At 38.0% G+C, this 21811-nt stretch overlaps 1 protein-coding gene across 2 annotated transcripts in view; it reads right to left on the reverse strand.

Moving 5' to 3' along the window:
• Positions 1–21811, reverse strand: part of SLC2A13 (solute carrier family 2 member 13) — a 148128-nt gene that overhangs the window by 77071 nt on the left and 49246 nt on the right. For both annotated transcript variants that reach the window (XM_066318642.1, XM_066318641.1), the window contains exon 4: positions 2371–2479. In XM_066318642.1, coding sequence (XP_066174739.1) covers positions 2371–2479 — 109 coding nt within the window. The remainder of the gene's footprint in view (positions 1–2370; positions 2480–21811) is intronic.

A 21811-nucleotide genomic window follows, 5' to 3' on the forward strand; every position in this document is an offset into this window, starting at 1 on the left:
AATAATGTTTATTATGTAAGTTTCCCTAATTAACTTCTAAATGTATTTCTACATTTGGCATCAGTAACATCCTGTGGCAATGAGTTCCAATGTGTAATTATGCGTTGCATGAAAAAATGCTTATTTTAAACCTACTGCTGGGTAAGAGCTAGGAGTCATCAAAAATGTGTTAGAAGAAATGATGAATTGCCATGCCCTCCATAAGATTAGTAGCTTTATATGCCTCTTGTATTTCTTCTGACCTGATTTTTTTCCAAGCTGCAGAGTTCTGATCCTGTTCAAACACAGGTATCTCTTTCCTCTCACATAACCTGGTTTGCTCTTATTAAAAGAAAAGACATCTGCAACTGTTTGTACTATTCCAGATTGGCCATGGATGTCATCGCAATGTTTGTATAGAACGATAATGCAGTTGCAAGCCCTCTTTTTGAGCAGTAACAATTTAGACTGCCATGCATGTTATTTACCCAGTTCCCTCCTGCAGGCATTATTGAATATCACTGAATAGTTAATGCACTTGCCATTCCACTAATTTGTTATCTTGCATTATCTTCCCACAACTGTTCGTGTTCACAGATTTGGGGGACTTTTATATTGTGAATGCTGTATGAATACAAGCTGCTATTTTATTGTTTAGCCCCTTTCACAGATTTATTAAAGCTGCAGATCTTCATATAGATCATTGTAGGAGTCTATTCTTGGTTTGTGATAACTGATCTTCTATTCTCACCCTTTTTTTTTCCATCTTAAATAGTTATTTACCTGACAGGACTTCTAACTTACTTTTGTGACTATGATTTCTCCAAGAAACTTTGGCTGTAGCTGTCATGGTTGCTTAGGATAGTTAATTCATGTGGGATTTACAGTTCTAACACAACCATGGATGCACATCCAGGCAAGCTATAGTCTGTCTACAACAATCATGTTGGCTCTTTTTTGTTGTTTTATATTGTACATGTGGATGTTCATTTTTCATATTTATAAACACACTTCTCATTTGATGCTATGAAGTTTTAATTCTTTTTTATAAAGACAGATATAAAACTTTCTGGGCTGTAGCTTCATGTAAATTATGCTACCTTCCAAATTCAGTGATTATGGATGCAAATTACTCCAGACCTGTTGAGTGCACCCTGATTTATTTGTTATTTTTTAATCAGCTTGCTCTAGAAGATTTCCACTAATACTTGAGTCTCCAGCAGACTACCTGAGACACCTTAAGTAGGCTCTAGTGCAAAAAGCTTCTTTATAACCTCTATAATTAACACAACCGCAAAAAGTGTCTTTGTGAGATCTGGTGCTGAACACTCTTCCTAGTGTACTCCCAATGCCTTGATCCTTACTGGGCCTGGAGACCGTTAGGTTTCTTGTTTCTGATGTGTCTGAAAAATCTTTCAAAGCTCTTTCTGTGCCTGTCTTCTGGCTTTCACACATAAGTTACTGGTTTTGTGTCCAAGTGTTTCCCACATTGGCTTACAATTCCTACTTTATGAAGTCTTTATTTACCTGTTTCAGATTTCCTTCCTTTGCAGTTTAATAATACTGAGTCTGGGGCATTTTTTCTTCCAGTATGACAGATGGCAGTGTTTACTCTAATATTTAATATGGTAGCTCTTGATACCACTAAAAGCCTTATCCTTTTAGCTGTTCCTTTTAACAATTTCCTAAGATGCATGCTCCCTTAGGCATAGTTTTCTCAGTAAAATGTTATGGCAACGTATTTTATACTTGCTCTTAAAACAGCATGTCAACCATATTCATTATGATTAGTCCTGTAGGGCAGCCCAACAATAATTTCATCTTAAACAAGGTCCTGCACATTGCACATTTGTCAAGAGCTACTCCTGTTATGAGCTGACAGCTTGTCAGAAAACCCAATACATCATCCTTCACTTCCACGTTTACTGAGTCTTCATACACATAACAAAACCATGAAAAAACAGGAAATGTTTCTTCCCTCAGCATCCTTTAGCACTTCACAGAAATGTTCTACCTCATTAACATGGTTAGTCTAATCCCCACCTTACTGTGATCTCTTAGCACACAAATTCAAATTCAAACCATAAGTGTCCCTTCTTGTCCAGACATGCATAGCCTTGACCAGAAACCCTAAAACCATAATGCATCTCTCAGAATACAGTTTGTATTCTCATCCCTATAAAAATGTTTATCCCTACACCAACATCCTCTTGTACCAATTTACTGTTATGCCAAATATGTCAAGATCTGGATTTCAAACCAGCATTCCAGTTCTCACACTCCATTTTTCATCTTTCAGACTTTGTCCAGAAGACAATCCATAACTGTTAATGGTCTAATTGATTTTTTTCTAGTACTTTATATAAAAAGAAGCAATTGGGAAATACATACATGACGGTGTTAATCCCTGACAGTTGTTGAAACATCTGCAGACCACAACCCACAATTAAGGCTCTTCGAGTTGGAGGGTATGTTAGCATTCTGCAGATCACAGGTCCAGCTTAAAAAAAACACAAGACAACAACAAAAGAATACATAATAGTTCTTAAGTGATTGCTATCAAGACAATGCTGCCAGGCATAGCTGACTTTGCACCTTAGTTTCAAGCAAATTTGTATTATTTCAATTATTTTTGAACAATTTGGTCATTTCAGTTCTGCTTTTCTGCACTGTACTACAAAGAGGATTATGAGGAAGCCCAAGCAAAAAAATGAAACCATTTTTGTACAGTGTCTACTAGTGGTGTGAAATGTACAGCACTCCTTATATCACACTTACAGATTACACATCAGCTGCAACTGAATGTACTCAAAATGATCACAAAATATCACTGTTGTTTCCTTTCTAAAAACTTCCATTGTTGCTGAGAGGTCATTTCAGAAATGCCATTACTCACTGCTCAGGTCTGGATATTGGAGAAAAAGTGTTCTCCTTAGCCCCCAAAAGACCCAATTTCCACAAACCAGTGGCAGGTGTGGGTACTTTGAAGGTACTAGACAGATCTATTCTGCATAGCTCAAAGGCCAGCAGAGGGAGCAGAAATAATTACATTTGTTCTGTAGCTTTGATAGCAATGGCATGAGGCTGAATTTAAGATTTCCCCAATGAAGAAAAAAAACCCCACAAAATTTTCTGGCTAACAGAAAACTCTAAGATTTTAAAAGGATGCTATTAAAAAAAAAAAAATACAGAAAGCTAAAGGATAATGGGCAAAAATTTAAAATCCCTGACTTCAGTATTTACTTGAACTTCTCTCTGCCTAGAGTAGTGCTTTTAGTGCTTTTTCACTAGTATAGTCTTGGTGAAAAATTCTGTTTTATACATCTTGTCACATCTAGTATACTCACTCAGAATATCTAATCACAATATGAATAAGTCAAAATATTTGACATCAAAGAAAAAAAAAAAAAAGAGAGGTGAAGAGGATCTACATTTTTATATTTTCAGTGTTTCCTGAACATACAGAAAATATTCTAAGTATTGATTCAGTAAAAAACCCTATACAAGTTGATTAGTGAAGAACAATTTACATGCAGAATTTCAGCTTCAGAAAGCCAGCAAGCTATGAAGAGTTTCAAGAGCTGGAGTCAAGAAGACAGTCTAAATAACATTTTCTTCATTGAAAGATAATCAGACTGCCTAAGAAAAACTTATTTTCATTTAAAATTATGGTATTTCTAATTCATATCTCAATTGCATCATCATTTAACTTTGCTTCTTCAAAAGCAGAATACAGCCTGACAAATTTTCTAGCTGGTTTCCAAGTAACACTAACATTTGGACAGTACACAGTCCCACACGTCCTGCCATTTAGCCACAGCCTCCAAGTAAATTCAAGGGACAGATATAGTCAATCCATAAATCTCGTATGATATTCTCAGGAAAGACACTGGGCTGACAGGAGTTCCATACTCAGAGTTGCATTTCCTCAGAGGAAAAGCAAAGCCAGCAGTTGCTGCTGCCAGAGCTCAACTTTCACAAAGAAAAAAGATTTACTAAGAGATCTACCCACGAAGTTTAACTCACAAACAACAGCCCTAAGGTTCTCATACCCTGCATCACACCTGAGCATGGAGTCTTTGGACTTAAAAATCTTATCTGGCAACTGATTCTGCAGCATCTGTTGTAAATCCAGGCTGTTGAATGCCCACGAGAGATCTTTCATTCTTCATAAACATTGTATAAGGTCCTGAGTTCAAAATCTTTTTTTTATTTTCAAGGGACATTTTAGACAACCTACATCTTCAAGTGCACCACAAATGATCCTGCTCATTGAATAAGCTGAACTCTACAGCAGAAACTGTTAGGAAAGGAGGCAGAAATGTCCTAAGGAACTGACGTGAGGTTTTTAATAATTCCTGAACCACTCAGCTATTTGATAGGAGTTTATAAAACTTTATTCACAATACACCATTGTACAAAACAATTGGGAAGAAAGTGCTAAAATGCACAGTGAGAAATTAAAGCAGCTGTTCTAAGACAATGGTTTGCAACTCAGAGGGAGCAGTGAACTCTCAACAGAGCTCCATCACACAAATCAGTTTGTGCATCTCGAGTGCAGCCCTCCAAAAATGTTAAGACTATGTAGTGAAGTTCAGACCTTTAATTCAGAACTTTACACTTCAGACCTTTGGAACATCCTGTCAAGCTCAATTCTGTAAGCACTTGGAATTTTTCAGATTTCTGATTAATTGTATCAGGAAAAAGATGCTAAAAATTATCATACTCAAGTCAGTGTTTAAAAAGTTTCACTCCAAATATGTACCATGGCAACCACCACATATCAATAGGCATACACAAAATTAAAGGATTTTCTTTCATAAAATTCACAGCCTTCAGGTATACAAACCAATAAATGGAATGAAGGAAATAAAGAAACTGCTAATCTCTGTATTAAAGGAGCTTTATCAACTCAACTAAAAAGCCCAAAGGACTTTGCCTGTGAGGTAACTGGTTTTAAAACAGCAAATGAGTGTGAAACTTTTTATTAAAACTATCTAGCTCTGAAACTAGCTGTACTATATTTGCATATTCTTATCAGCAATCCTTTCATCCATATTGTTGAGTTCAAATGTTACCGTGTTCTTCAAAATAAACTCTAGGCATAATATAGATTTTAAGAACAGAAAATGGGTTTAAACTAAAAAATGAAAACCAAAACAAGTTTTCGGAATTAAATACCTTTTTCTTCTGAAAATTTAAATGGTACTTCAGTTTCTGATAACTCTTAAATATGCTGTTAGTTATGACAACAGATTAAAACAGCACTAAAAAATAGAACTATTACACTTTTAAAAAATGGAACAACTTAACTGTCCACAGAACTAGAGGGAAACAGATAATTTAAACACACACCACAGAAAAAAAATTGGCTATTTTTACAACAGACAAAATAGCTATGTGTCTCCAAAAAGTCAATTTTTTTGTCAGTGATACTTCAGCCTTGATTGTTGTTGTTTTGTTTTCATCTGAAAGATTTAGACATATTCCTGTGTCAGAATCACTTCATTTGAACTTGACAAAACACCAAGATGCTTGTTTTCCTTCTTCTAATCTATGAATAAAAATGAAGTCAGAATGATGAGGACTGCTAATGCCTTGATGAATTTAATGAGAATAGATTTGCTTGGACTTTTTGTGTTGTCGTTTCTGATAATTACTTTAACTGAAGTAAACTTCTTTAACACATAATATTTACAAAGGTTCAAAATATGCTACAGTAAAGGGCAGCTGGAGCTTCCTCTCTGCAGAATGACAACACAAGATAAAGAGCAATGGAAAAACAAGGATACTGCTGAAGGTCACACTACTTGAAGTGGTGATACACAAAGTGGATTGCTGGGATCCAAGTAGATATTTCATAGCATGATCTAAACTGTCTACCAAAATAGACATTCATCCTTATAAGCAAAAAGCAAAAATAGATTTTGGAAGTTTAGCTTCACATCCAGAAAAAAAACCTAATTAGTTTATGCTGAGCTAAACAAGGAGGGAGAAGCTGCTCTTGTCAAAACATTACTTCTAAAGTGAGTGATATTCTCCAAACACTATATTTTATGACTGGTTATCTGAAACTTTTAATGGCAGCTTCCTATGTTTTAGCACTTCTCCTTGTTACTAGGCATAACCCACAAATTAGGCTTGGAAATTATGAATCACCTGGTAAGTCATTTTGATTTTCATCACTATGAGCAAAATGGATTGTATGGCAATCACAGGAGCTTGGGTATGATCCACAGCCAACTGAAAGATGAGATGATTTTCAAAGGCAACACAACAAAAACCCTAGTTCTAAAAGGAACTTACATAATGAAAGCTAAAAAGTAGAAAAATGTGTATTAATGAAGTCTTAATATCTCCTTCTGAAAATCAACTATGTTCACTTCCAGGAAAAAAGAAATTGTATTACAGACATAAAGCCAACCTAAAAATCTCACAGCAAAAGCAGGCAGACATCTGGTGCCTGGAAACCTTGTGATTCCCCATCCCTCAAATTATTAGTAGAATAACTGGACAGATTTCACAGCCAGGAATCTATGGTTAGAGACTGGGCCTTGCCAAAGTCATTTGCAGGTTCAAACATTCTTCTGCCAGCTAATCTAGGTAACAGCTTGTAGCAACAGCTTAAAACCTTATAAGGCTCCTGCCAGCATTTTGTACTCTTTGCATTTCCAAAAAGGCAGGTTTAGCCAAGCAACAACACAGTCACTCATCAGTTTAGCATGAATTAAGCTAAAGATTCAGATTAGTTTTCTGCATATTTCTTGCTCAAATGCCCTCTCTTCCACTCAGATAAATCTTCAAGGAACTGGTCTACAGCAGGGACCAAAAAAGAAAGTTTGGTCTGGTGATCTCAGTAACAGAGAACAAATACGGGAATCATTTCAGGGTTTCTCTTCTTTACAAAATGACAGCTTCCAGTCTGGCCTCTGCATCATCTGCAGAACCTTCCTGCAGGATCTTCCTTCACCTCTAACTCCTACTCTAAAGCACTTACAGCTAGTTTTTATTTTCTGTGTATGAATAATATTACTAAAACAAGCACCCTTTTCCTCCCCTTGCCTATTACATGATAATCTCCTATAAGTATCAACTTCGTTAATTTTTCCTTTTTGTAAAATTTAACAAATCAAAAGAAAATTGAATTAGCTTTAAGATCAAAACTGAATTAATTATCCTGTGAAGATACAAACCAATTTTACTTAAGTACTATGCTTTTCCTCACTATCTTATGTTTCCAGTAACATTGGAAGAACAATTCCCAGCACTAGAAGAAATTTCCTATCTCATATAGTTTGATAACCCTTTGAGAAAGCTTCAGATTTTTTTCCTTTTTTTTTTACAGCACAGTTCCCCATCAGCCAAGAAGGAAAAAAGGCTGTCAGCTTGCCTAACACCTGAGTCTTAGCATTCTTCAGCTTTCCACAGCAAAATGATCCAATGGTATGCATACAGACTGGAATTAAATCCTCATTGGGATCAGCCCTGTCGAGAAGGACATTGGGATTCTCCTGGATGAAAAGCTGGATGTGTCTTGGCAATATGAGCACACAGCCCAGAAAGGCAAAGGTGTCCTGGGCTGCATCCAGAGCAGCAGGGTGAGGGAGGGGATTCTGCCCTTCTACTCTTCCCTCATGAGAGCCACCTGAAGTGCTGTGTCCAGCTCTGGGGCCGCCAGAACAAGACAAACACTGAAGAGCAGCAGGTCCAAACAAGCAGGAGGAGGAGGACACAAAGATGACCAGAGAGGCTGGAGCACCTCTCCTACAAAGACAGGCAAAGAGAGATGGGGGTGTTCAGCCTAGACAAGAGACAGCTCTGGGGAGATGGTATTGAAACCTTTTAGTACCTAAAAGCTTATAAAAAATAGGGAGAGTGATTTTTTTTTTTTTTGCATGAGCAGATAGTGATAGGACTAAGATGGATGGTTTTAAACTAAAAGGGGAGATATTAGGAAGAAATATTTTTACTGTGAGGGTGGTGAGACACTGGAATGGGGTTGCCCAGAGAAGCTGAGGATGCCCCATTCCTGGAAATGTACAAGGCCAGGTTGGGTGGGACTTTGAGCAACTTGGTCTTATGGAAGATTCCCTGCCCATGCCAGAGGGGTTTGGACCAAATGATCTTCAAAGTCCTTCCAACTCAAACCATGCTGTGATTCTATTCTAACCAGACCACCTGGTCAAAAAGCAAATAAAAGCTAATTAGATATAACCCCCTAGATTCTACAGAACTATGTTGTGCAAGGAGGTTTTCCAAGCCTAGATGAACTGGAAGGGGTTTTTTTGTTTACTCAGGAAACCTGGATTTCAAATAAATAGTCTCTCTTTTTAATCCACACATTGTGAAAAGAAACTCTAATATAGATTTTTTTTTTTTTTTTTAACAGCAAGTTGACTTGATCTTTGGGAGTTCTGAAAATAAAGATTTTTTTTCTATCTACAAAAGGAAAAAAATCTTTTCTTTGATACCACATTCTTTGATATAAAGCTTTGGTGATGGAAAATCTATATGCTTGACTACTTGCACAAAGGCAGCAGCAATTAATAACAGCTCTGAATAGAACAAGAAGCAGTGGCAAGTAGGGAAGCAAAAAAAAAAAATAAGGAGGACTGCATTTTAGCTCTGTATGACTTGCTCTCTATAGAAAATAGAAAAATAGAATCTGCTGTAATGAAGTCCTCTGGAACTACAGAAACCACAACAAAACAGACAACAAAGAGTGGCCATTTACATGATGCCAGAGACAGCTGAGAGAAGTGGCCACAACGACCAACAAGGATCTGCACTGGGGAAAAGAGACCCCACTGTGATCCTGTCAGACCTGTTGAGTGGGGGAAGGAGCAAGGGGGAGATTTTCCTGCTTCACTGATAAGAAAACTGGGCTGGGAACAGAGAAAAGCAAGGATCACATTGTGATTTGTTTCTAGCTGCACAAAGTACCTTAGAAATAAGGCAACAGATACTAAGGCAGACTTGTGCATACGTGCAGCCTGCAAATCCGCAGTTCTTTTCAGGGTCTGTTCCAGAACTCCTCCCTTACAGAGGAAACAGTTATGTGACCCTCACTTCAAGCTGAGAAAGCAGAGGAGGAAAGATCAGATGATGTAGGAGCATTACGCAGGCACCAGCCAAAATAAGCCAAGTGTTGTAACAGCCTGAAGAGATTCCCACCCCACTCTCTCATCAAGTAGTGAAGTGTAGGGCAGAGCATTTAGCAATCTGGAATTAGAAGGCTTCTTTCTTTCATCTTAAGTTGAGGAAAGAGACTTTACAAAAAACTGCAGTTAGGGCAGTTTCAAGAGTGCTGTTTTTTAGGGGTGTGTGTTGCTGTTGCTGTTCTTTTTCAATTAAAAGAACACTAAAAAAGCTGATTACCCAAGAGTTCCCTCCTAGTCAGTAGTCTACTCTCAAGATGATCTTCCCAGATGTTACTCTATTAACACCTATAAAGATATTGTATTTTATTTTCTGGACAACACACTTCAAGCCTTACATTTTTTGCAATTTGTGTCTGCCAAAAAATCTTGGGTTAGTAATATTATTTTGCCCCCTCTATCCCTTGTTTCTAAATGAAATATCTTTATTTCTGCCTGAAGCCAGTAGTTTAACAATAAAAACATATTTCTACTTCTTGCCCTTCAAAAGAATAAGACACAGGAACCCATTCCCAAGAGGGAATGGGGAAAAAGGAGAGTTTAACAGAACTCAAAAAGGAGCCTGGAGGTCAATGAAAGTCTCCATGGGAATTTATGAATATAATCAGTTGTCCACTCTTATTTTTTGCTTTATTAATAGCATATTTAGCTTAGACCACCTCCTTAAAAATATTTAAAACCCCAATTTATCTAGGGGCCTAAAAAATTCCTCTCACTTTTTAAAAATCAGATGCAGTTAGCATAAGAGCTTCATTAAAAATAAATGGAAAGTTAAACTAGTGATGAGATCCACATTTAAATAGACTATAAAAACCTGCTTTGAAATCAATATAATTATATCCCAGTTCAGCTAAATTCCAAAACCTTGAGAGAAGAAAAATAAAAAAGTCACTGTAGGTTAAAGTTAAGGTGCTTTAGCTTTGGCTTCCTAAGAAAAGGACAGCACCATCAAATGGATACATAATGGACACAGCTCAGCAAAACAGCATGTAGCTGAAAATAGTAAGTCTTAAGAAACTCCCTCAACTTTTTTATTTTAAGGAAAGCATTTGAATTTGAGCACAAAGTTAAGCTTCACTGAAGACAGAGTGAGAGATACATACTTAAATATTACTAGTTAATTTATATTAGCTGCTTTCTATACTATTTAATTCATTACATTTTAGTAATAACCACCTTCTATCAGAAACACAAGGGCTCTAAGGCAACCATTACCACTCAACAACACCACGTTTTTCATCACAGAGGGCAAATCACATCCTGGGAGCAAGAGCAGGAGCTCTGTCAGCAGGTCAAGGAAACATTTCTCCCTCTCTACCCTGAGCTGCAAGCCCCAGAGCAGGAGCAGCAGATCACAGAGCTGCCTGAGCCTGGAGCAGAACCACCAAGGTGGATGGGCTGGAGCACACGACACACAAGCAGATGCTGAAAGAGTTGAGACTGTTCCACTTTGAAAGAGAAGGTAAAGGGGAAACATTCTGCTAAGGATATCCAGCAGAGGTTGCAAGGAGAAAACAAACCCAAGTTCCTCAAAGGTGTGCAAAAGGCAACACCTTTGGGATGCAGAAAACTTGGACAGATGTGAAGTCTGTCTATTTTGTAACATGGAAATGAAAAAAAACACAGAAAGATTGATGCAGACAAGTCATGGTCAAAAACTTCACTAATAAAGCTCCTGCACAACCTGCTCTAATTTATTCTGTTTTGATTTGAGATTGGATTAGAGAAGCTTCAGAGGTCATCCACAAGATTCTTACATGAAACATACAGCATTCCTAAGAATGCTGTAAAAATAAATATTAGCATAAATCTTAGCATTCCTAAGATTTATGATGATACTAGGTATTACAACCAGTACTAATGAAAAAGTAAATTTGGCACTTTTCATTGTTATCTCAAACAACTGTGACTGAGAGGCATCCTTACATACAAATCCTGTAAAACTCAGTCATCTCCACACTGCCAACAGCTGATGTTTTGCAATTTCAGTACTAGGCTTCATTAATCAAGAACCTGTCAGTCACACATGATGACAGCTTTTACCAACAATTTATACCCTCTGCAGAAGAGACAGATCACTACTGAAAACAGCCAGGGTAGAATACTAAACTGATGACTCCCATAACTGGTATGAAATATGACCAAGAAATAAAGGAGAGCTTATTTCATCTTTTCAATACATGAAAGGGGCTTATGAGATAGATGGGGAGAGACACTGTACCAGGGTCTGCAGTGAAATGACAAGAGGTGATAGTTCTAAACTAAAAGAGGGTAAATTGTATTGGACATAACAAATAAATGGTTTACTATTAGGGTGGTGAAGCAGTGGAACACATTGCCAAGAAAAGCTGAGGATAACTCATCCCTGGAAGCGTTCAAGGACAGGTTGGATGTGGGATTGAACAACCTGGTCTAGTGGAAAGTGTCCTTGCAGGAGTTTGGAACTCGACCATCTCCAAAGGTTCCTTCCCACCCAAACCATTCTATGATTGCTAAGTGCTGTACTGAGGGAGTTCCCTTTTGCTTTCTCACCCTCATCTCAAAACAAGGAATACGGTAGAAACAGAGAAAGATCATTAATAAATATTCAAAATGGACAGTTCAAGGTCTCTCACATATTATGGAATAAATCTGCAAGCAATCTTCATGTAAGGCAAATAGTCTAACATGACGCAGAAAGCTTTTTCGCCCTTTTCAGCATAATGAAGACAGAATGGCATTGCATAAATTCCATCTTTATTAGCAGTTTCCTTACACATTTAAAATATTTTAAAATGCAATTTTTTAAAAAGCTGCTGGAAGTCCAGCAAAGTGTAAGATAATAATACATTTCCCCAGTTAAATATGCACTACCAGATAGACACATGCAGAGCCAAGGCCTTTTCATGGCCTCTCTGCAGCCCCACAGATCTAGTAGATAGAAAGGAAGATCAGAAAGGTTGTATTAAATTATTTAGAGACCTGAAACCCATTTTTCAAGAAGACACAGGAATTCTGAGGTATTTCCTTGTAATTTCAGTGAAGTAGATTTTTGTGCTGCTTTTAAACCCTTTCCAAGTTAAGCATTATCTAAAAGAAATGACACAACCTGAAGTCAAACATGGTGCAGACAAACTTCAAACAACACTTTGCAACATCTGAGTGAAAGTATGTGGTCAGCAACTAGTGGTTACCAACGAGCATTTCAGTGTCCTAAGAAGCACGTGTTTTTTCTAAATTTGAAGGAAAAATAACCACTAGCATAGCTGAAATTTGAGATAACCTTTTTGGTTTCAGAGCAAATTGTAGATCTCCCACCCATGATCAGCCATAAAGACTACCTGTGCTGCAGAGAAGGGACAGAATTTTACCCATATCCTCTACAACACACAGGAGCTACTTGTCCAGGATGTTTAACTACTTTCCAGAGGCAAAACAACTTGTTTCAAAAAACAGATATTTCAAGATAAGCACTAAAATAAACAGAAAAAACATCCCTTAGATTTTGTTAGGCTGCAGAGATGCAAGGTGGACCCAAGGTGGATGTGAAGGCAAAACTGCTTCATATCAGCAGTGAGTTACAACAGTCTGGTTGGCACTGGATTCAGTCAGGAAATAATGAAAGTTAATTTTCAGTGTCTGATATAAGAAGCATACACATCTTTCTATGGATACAGAAAATATTTTCATGCTTCTCAGCAAAAACATCATTACCTAACTGTGCCTTCTGCCAGCTGCCACCAACCTTTTGAGTAGGCTGAAAGGAAAAATTCTTGTAACTTGTAAACAAAAACTTGTAAATAAAACAGAGGGAAAGCAAAGCTGGAAAAAAGCTGTGGAATTCAGGCCACCTATGTTTTAGACTGGACTCCCCAACAACTCCCACTCACTGACTTTGTATTTGCTGGCTCTCTCTGTGCTGTTACTTGGTCACTGAGAGAAATCACCATTGCTGATCATGCAGGTTCTGCAGCTTTGTGCCTACACAGCCAGGTTGAAGACACCAGCAGACAACCACTGAAGAATGAAAAAGCAAATTATGTCTGCAGTCATACATGGATTTCCACAAGTGTTTTGTCAGAGATAACTACCAGCCAACAAATGCATATAATCACTGCTGAAGTGTCTTAGCAGTTATCTAAAGGGAATGGTGGATATCTAAAATCAAAATACAGTGAAACTTGTAGAGTTCCTAAGACGCAATTTGATCTCTGCATCTGACACACAAAACTCCAAGCATGCTACAGGAAAAGTTTTGCCATTGCATGGTAACTTGGAGATGAATTCCACCACAAAGGAAAGTAATTCCCTTTAGGGAGAGAAAATACTAAGAAATCCTCCCATCCTTGGAGGAGTGCTAAACTGGACTGGGGTGAGAGGAGGATACAGATAACCCCTGCACTCAACTACCTTTCAGGTAACAACATGCCTGTGCACTAAACAACACAATATATTTTAACACAGAAGATCACTCATCTGTAAAGAGAATTAATTCCTCTGGGCATTACACAGTTCAGGAAGCAGTACAACCGTGTGCATCCCAGCAAGTGAGGCAGTGCAGTAGCAGGGATCACCAGGTGAAAGGTGGTCGAAGCTGAGGTCCAGAGACATCCATGACACCTCATTTTTAGGTTTTATGTCTAATTAGATTTAGGCCAGGCCGCTAAGCAGAACATTGCCACGAATGGACTGTTAGAAGCTGCCCTGAGACTATATCACTGATTTAAACCTTGGCATCTTCAAAAGAGTCCAGCACATCGAATGAATCCCCGGAGCAGACCTGTGGTTTAATGTCCCCCAGAGGAAGCTACTCCATGGGAACTGACACCACTTTTTGATCTGATCAAAAAGTATGTTGGGATGACAATGGGAGATGCAAAGAGACTCACTGCAGAGCTGTGCTGCTGCTCAGAGCCAAAATGCTAATGCAGAAGCAGTCAATGCATCTTCCAGTGATAGCAGCTGGAATGATTCTGTACAAACCACACTAGGAAAAAAGCAATTATAAACTGCTCATATGAACTATTACATTTTAATTAAAATTAATTAAGAAGAAATATAGGACAAAATTAATTCAGTATTTTGTAACATTAGCACGATGTATTCAATTGCGCAGCAGCTCCCTGGAGATCTGAGTTTTGGGGTATTTTTCCTGTCTTTTTTTAAGTTTCCTTCTCATTACTAGTTTTGCATGTTCAGGGTAAAACCTGAAAGCCATGTCATGTCTTTCATCATTACTATTGATAGTTTTTGACAAGAAATAGAAGAATATTTTTCTCTGCAGAACAATTATTATTTTTTTTTTTTTGCAAAAGAATTTTAAGGGCCTATCCTCCTTATCAGGGCTGTACATCTTTTGAAACAAGCCTAGTGAATAGTGACAGAAAATATGGAGGTTGGGGGAGCAACAGCAGAAAAATAAAAGACAAGTTCTGAGAGCTGGTTATGTTCTATGCCATCTATGCCAACCAACATCCACCCAACTAGGGAAAAAAATTTATAATTTTAGGATTTAGGATAGATTTCTCAGAAGAGATTGAATAAATTGGCTTTTATTTTTAAAAATCGGTTTAAAGAAGTGTTTACCATGCTGCTACTAAAAGCTTTTGGAAACCAAAAGTACGGCTGTAATTGAAAGAAAAATTCTTTTCCAACAGAAACACTTTTTTTAGGTACACATTATTGTTACAAAGCCAACAGCAATGTGAACGCTGAAGAGATTAGCATATCAATGTTACTGCAATGTGTCTTGCTAGTCCCAGCTCCAGGGAACACCACTATTTTAGTACATTTTAAATTTGATCGTTTCAGATACAAGCCTTCACATCAAATACAAGTTATTCTACTTTCTCCTTCTCAGTGACAACACCAGATTTTCTTCTGTCAGACCTGCATACACCTTCTAACCATTTAAATGCAAGTCTCAAGGCAGGCATCCCAACCTCCTGTCCCCTGCAGCCTCCCAGTTTCATTCCAGCTCACCTCCCCCTTCCCAGCTGCACCCTGCAGACCACTGGCCAGTTCACAGCAGCTCATGAGGCCTCAGTTCCTGTGTGTCTCCTGCTTCCCTCACCAGTCAGTGCTTAGAAGCACCACAGGAAAGGGGACTCTCTATTGGCTTTAGATAATGACTTCAATTAACAACAACTGAAGACGACACTTTTAAGTTTTCCCATACTGCAAGCTATCCTTTGCGTTATTAAGAAAATCCCACAAAACTTCTTTAGAAGCTGAGCAAGAGCCAGCACTGAACTGGGACAAAACAAATCAAGAATTTGTGCTTTCGAGCAATAGTTTTGAAGAAAAATATTTGCTGCTGTCACATGAGATGGCTTACGAGAAAGTGTTTACTTGTGCCACAAAAATACAACTGATTCTCCTACACTGACTCGAAGTATAGCAGTACACAGCTGCTGCTCCCTTGCAGACCTTTGAAGATGACATGCTGGCTCTTTCACTTCTAGACCAGATGTGGCAGCATCCAGCAGTAGCTCAGGTCACTCTGTGAATTGGGGCAGCAGCTGGCAGACAAGGTGATGCAGGTGACAGTGAAACCCATGTGACTGAATGGAGCATTCTGCAGAAACACAACACACTACATTCTACATGTTTAAAGTAACACATGAAAATGGAATAACTTATGATTAAAATAAAGCACAGAATTTTTCCATGAAAAGTACTGAGCCTAGGCTCTAAGTCAAAATCCGTAATAGACGCTGGAAAGATGTGGGATCCAGCAACACTTCTATCAGCAAAAAACACCTAAAATTCATAAAAAGAACAAATCCTCTTCAAAAAACCAGATCCCCTACAAAAGGATCTGGGGAGGCAGCAGCTTGTGGGAGAGGAATGATCCAGAGACATAATCCCACACACATACCAACAAAGGATATCAACACATGTTGCCCTTACTGGAAAAGGACACGGAAGGGTAGATCTGGCTCTGGCACTGGAAGCTTTGCAGCTGAGTCAGGCAACTGCTCTTTCCTCTGTGCTTTCTACAGATGGCCTGCAGTGACAGTGCCATCCTATGCCACTGCCAAGCCAAGTGTTTACCTCAAAACCACCCAACAATCCTCTGCTACACGCCTCGCTCGTGTGCTCACATCTTCCACCAATATCCACCACATATAGCACAGTATTTTATGGATGAAGCTTCCAAAGATGTGATACATGACACTATTTATTGTAAGAAGAGAGTCACAGTATGTTTTTACACTGATTCTTCACTCTAAACCAACCTGTGAGCATAACTAGAAGAAACTGAAGTAATGTCACCCCCCTGTGCTACAGTAAAATTCAAATTCAGATTTTAATTTAACATGTGACCTCCCCCAGTGAAGGACAGCAACTCGATTCTGTGATTGAAAGAGCAGCATTTCCCTTTAGCATTCATGTCTGGTAGATGGTATTGCAATGACATCGACTTAAAATGGGAGGCTTTTCTATTCTCAGTGGACAATCCTCACAAATGTCACCTACATGACATGCTTCTTCCCAGGCCTCAGGAAGAGAGAAGCTCTCGAAAGCAGCTGATATGACCTAACAATAGCAAAAACATAGAGCTGGGTCTAGAAAAGAGACATCAACACTTGAGTAACCATTTCAGACTGCCAGCGTGCCCTTACATTTGTACAAGGTGACACTGAACCATCCTGACTGTTCAGCCAGTGAAGCTCTCCTATCACATACTGCTGTAGAGCAATCCCCAGCTCAGGATCTGTTACCCAATTTCAGCATGTAAACCAGGTCTCTTAACACTACACTCCACTTACACTAAACTCCTCCAAAAGTCCAGGTATTTGCTTTATAATCTCAGAGTTCATCAATGACACTAACTCCTTGTGACATGAACCTACAAGGACCAATTGCAAAGATTGTATAGATTACAAATTGTCTACAAATGCACTGCACACCTTTAAACGAGAAAAGTTTTTACATTAAAAACCAAGTAAGTTATTCCAGTCTCAAGCACTGTGATATAGATCTAACATCTGCATCTCCAACATCTTCCCTTATTTTAAAAGGATGGAAAGAAATATTTAAGAAGGTAATAAAAACATTAATCTGTCACTGAAAGAGTGAATTTCGACTGTTCACATTTGGTGTATACTGGAAGGCAAGTCTCAAAGACACACAGATACTAAAGAGCTGAAAACCAAAACAAATTACATAATGATAATAACTTCTCAGTTAATAAAAGGAGCATAAATAAAAGCATTAGTTTATTTTTTTTGCCCTTCCTTTTTCAAAGGGCATCACTGTGATCAGTGGTTTGGCATCAAAGAAAAAAAGTAAACTGAATAAATGCAAGACTTTTCAGAATTAATTACAGAAATAATTCAGTTACTTCTTGAAATGCACTTCATATTTATATACAAAAGACAAAAAAATCCATACACTGTATTTTAAAAGCATTTTCCTTGCATTCAGTGCACATATTAAATTTTAAGAATTTAAGAAAGATAAATTTTAGCTGTAAATGTACACAGATATGTATATATAGTTCATGTACATTTCATCCATCCCTCGCAGGTATACCAAAGAAGAGCATCTGATGGTCTTGCTTGCCCCAGAAGTAGTAAATCTTTCTGGACATGGATAGCCCAAAAAAGGTTTGAACAGAAAGAATCATTAAATAACTTAACCTTGTGAGGAGCAAAGAAGAACAGTGTCATTAAAACCATACTTTTAATATGTGAGAAAGCACTTCCCTTCTCCCTGCTCTTTTTCAGAGTCTGGTTGTCCGTACTTAGTGATTACTGAGACAGAGTTATTGAGGAAACTTCAGCTGTGGCTCCTACAAGCCCAAGTTTTTCCTTCCATTGTGGCAACACTGTCATAGCATGTGCCAAGTGCCCAGACTGATCCTTTGGGATGTTAACTCAGGGTAGGATATTGTCGAGATGCACCACCACATCACTCATGCACAAATGGTGCACTCCACTAAATGGAAACAGTTTCACCAAAAATGTTACCTGATGGAATAATGGTATCACTGAAAGCATCAAACAACCAGCCCAAAAGCAGTGATCACTACCTCCTGCTAACATGAGGGCAAAGTTTAGGACATTGTTCTCAATGACTAATGCATAAAACTCTGTATCCTTCTGGATTTGATATTCAGAAGCTAGAAGCTTCAAAACAAGCTACAAAAGAAAAGAAAATTCATTTAAGGTAGGCTGACATGACAGATACAGACCAAAAGTAAGCGTGGGCAAGATTTGGAGTTCTGATTTCCCCAAGGTACAGGCAAACTTGCAAACCTACAGTTGTGAGTAGAAAGTCTCAGTTCAATTTTTCCTAACCAAGCCTTGCAGATAGCAATTCATTAGTCATTGTTACTGAAGCAGTAGAAGAAATAAGCAACACTCATCCTGACAAAGTATCACAAGAATTAAAGAAATGAAAAGCCAATGCAAATCTCAAAAAGTAATAAAAACAGGTTAAAGAAATGAAGAAAATATGAACAAACTAAAAGTGACAGGGCAAACAGCATTCCCTAGAGGAATTCCCTCATTCACTCATCATTCCAGAGGTCTGTACTTCAAACACACATCAGGTATTAATTTGTGACTCCTGTTTTGACTAGAAAGCCTTTTATACAAATCACATTTCACCTCGGAACCAGTCAAAATGTAACACAAGTGATTTTCTGCATCTGTCTTTGGGGATGCATTGACCTAGTTAGCTACCTAATGCAATTTCTGGCAATTGCTTCTTAAGTATTTTTCTTTGTTGTTTAGTATGAATTTTTAAAGAGACTGTAAGAATGTTCCTGTGTCTTGGCATGGCAGCTCAGCTGACACACAGAGAGCACAGGAACAGACTCCACTGATGGTGCTGGGTTTCTAAAACGCTCAGGAACAGCATTACAGCACCCTAAGCTTGTGAAAGAATACACATCAAAGCACCAGATTGAAATGCAACAGTAAAGCCAGCTGAGGCAGATGTCTGAGACAGCCCCTGTCCCACACCATCTGGTTGTTTCAGACTTGTGTGAAACCTACAGACCACACAGAAATACTCCCCACAGGAGCCAACCACAACATAGAGACAATTTGTTGTAGTTTCACCTGCACAGAGATGACCCAAACCAGCCTCCAAACAAGGAGGTACAAGAGAATGCCACCATGAATAAAGTGGGACTCTGCTCAAGAACCATGGAATAACAGCCTGAACACTGCTTAGTTTAGCAGTACAGACTTGGGTACCTTTGACAGAAGTGTCAGTATGAAGCCAGCTTTGTCAACATCCACGTGTGGAGCTTCTGAAAAGCTTCCACCCACGGCTGCCACACACCCACTGCCCTCCCCTCCAAGTGCCCACAGCATGCTCATGTACTTCAGCTTCCAAGTTTGAGAATGGTCAGAGTTTGAGTATTGCCAGGGGTATTTGTGGGAATCCCATCACAAGCTTCAGGCAATCCTTAGAAACTTCCTTGGGTGCCAGGTCCTTGTCTGTTCCTTCACTGTAAAGTGGGATTAGTAGAACTTCACTGCATGAAGGATTTTGAAAATACAGTCGTTCAGAAATCAAGAGCTGCATAATTTTTATGTAGAGGCATTTCCTAATCATATTGCAAAAGAGCAAATGCTTTTTCTGAAAGAGACTGAAGAACTTCGTTAACGGGAAACGAATCCTACAAAAAAAAAATCTGTTCAAAAAACCCAAACTAGCTGCTGTAAACATTTGGAAAACTTAAGTTATTACCCTAAAAAAACTAACCAGGCTAAATGCATAAGAACACCTGAAAAGATGAAAAAACTTCAGATAAAAAAAACCTCAAAACTTATAGAATTAAACACTTCTGTTCCATACTGGAGTTAATCTATGGCTAGCACTTAAATACACATAAAGTACTGAAAGTTTACATGTGATCAGAGAGTTTCATGGATAATAAATCCAAAATCACCAGAAACTAGGAGGTATCTATCTATCTATCTATCTCTGTGATGTTTACTTAGGTAAAATATCATAAATGGTTCAAGTTCTACTCTCTCCTAGACACTTGCTGTTGACTCCTGCTGAATCAAGACACAGCTAATGGGACTACAGAAGCAAACACAGGCAGAATTACAGACAATTAAATGCTTTCATTTCCATTAAAATGTGAACACTTCTGCATGTCCTTCTAACATTGCTGCTGAATGCTCTTTTGATGCTACCAACACATGCATTTTGTTAATTATAAAAACCACAAATGTGAAATTACCTTCCTGCAGTCACTTGAGTCCCTTTATCACCTGTAGTAAATGAGACAAGAACAGTCCTCTAGCGGCACATTTATTGCCACTAGAAGATGCCATGTGACAGTAATAGTAAATGGTGCAGGCACATTCCATAGGTGACACCTACAGTATGTGAACTATACTGTGTCTCAGAAATGTGCTGAAGTCAGAGGACCCGATACCTTGAGTCTATTCTCAGTTCTACCAGAAATCAAATCACACTGCCTCAACTATTCATCCTGTAAAATAGCAAGCCAATCTTGAGCTTTTATGAATGAAGCTGAGTAAGAATCACTACCTATAGGCTATCCAGGACCCAGGGGAAGAATTTTAAGAGGAACTGAAGCCTTTATTTCCAGTCCATCTTATATACCCCCTGTCCAAAACACTCCAAATGGAAGAAAATAGGAGAAAGTGGTTTGCTTGAGATATTAAGGTTGGTTCCATGCTGTGCTTCTCAACAGTTCACCATCACAGTGCAATTTTTAGAGTTCAACAAGAAAGGCTTTTTTAAAGAAAAAAAGAAAGGGCAAAATCTTCTTGTTTTAAGGCTCACCAGTAGCTCACAATTACAGGCTACTTTACCAAACACAAAAACTTTGCTGATGTATTATCACAGTGGTGGTACAGTTACTGTTGTAATAGACGTTCTTACACATTGTTACCAAGAAATACAACATAGGAAAATATACACAGCCAGGCTACACCAAACATTCTCTCCTCTCACTACACAGAAAAATGAATCACTGAAAAAATCCCACACAGACACTCCCTAAAGAAAAACAAAAGTCTGTACCTCATGAAATTAAATCCTTTAAGTAAACCACTAGAATTTTTTTTTCCTCCCAATTGAACAAATACACTTAAAACATTCCTGAATTAATTTAAATGTCAAAGCCAAGTTTATTCTAGAGGTAAAGTTTAGCCATAATGCATTTGTACAATTCAGGTTCTAAAGGCACCTTCTGTTATAAAAGGAGTTTCTATGTCATTCACGGCTTATATTCTCAATGGAACTCAAGTTGCAGATAACACTTTTCCCTTTGCAGTTACTTCAACTATTATAAGCTGTTAAAAAAAAAATCCCAAAAAAACTTGGAAAGAACTATTGTGCTTATCACCATGGTAACGAAATATTACACTTTTTCATTTGATATCATACAGGATTTAAACAAAATTGATGAATTGTTATCTATTGTTATGCCTTACAATTAGAACTCACAAATTTTATCTAATGTAACACTAATATCTCAATATCATTATTACAAAATATAAGCAAAAATTGGTTCTAAGACTGATTTCAGCATGAAACTATATTCAAATTTGCAAACACATTTAAAACTTAGAGGGAAAGTCTTATCACCAAATAAAATTAATACATTCAGGAAGAACCAGAAGAGGAAAGAAGACTTTTAAATTATCCAAGTCATAATAAAAGAAATCTGCTTTGAAACTGCTGAAGTA

The sequence above is a fragment of the Sylvia atricapilla genome, chromosome 5 (assembly GCF_009819655.1).
Source record: "Sylvia atricapilla isolate bSylAtr1 chromosome 5, bSylAtr1.pri, whole genome shotgun sequence".
NCBI classification, from domain to species: domain Eukaryota; kingdom Metazoa; phylum Chordata; class Aves; order Passeriformes; family Sylviidae; genus Sylvia; species Sylvia atricapilla.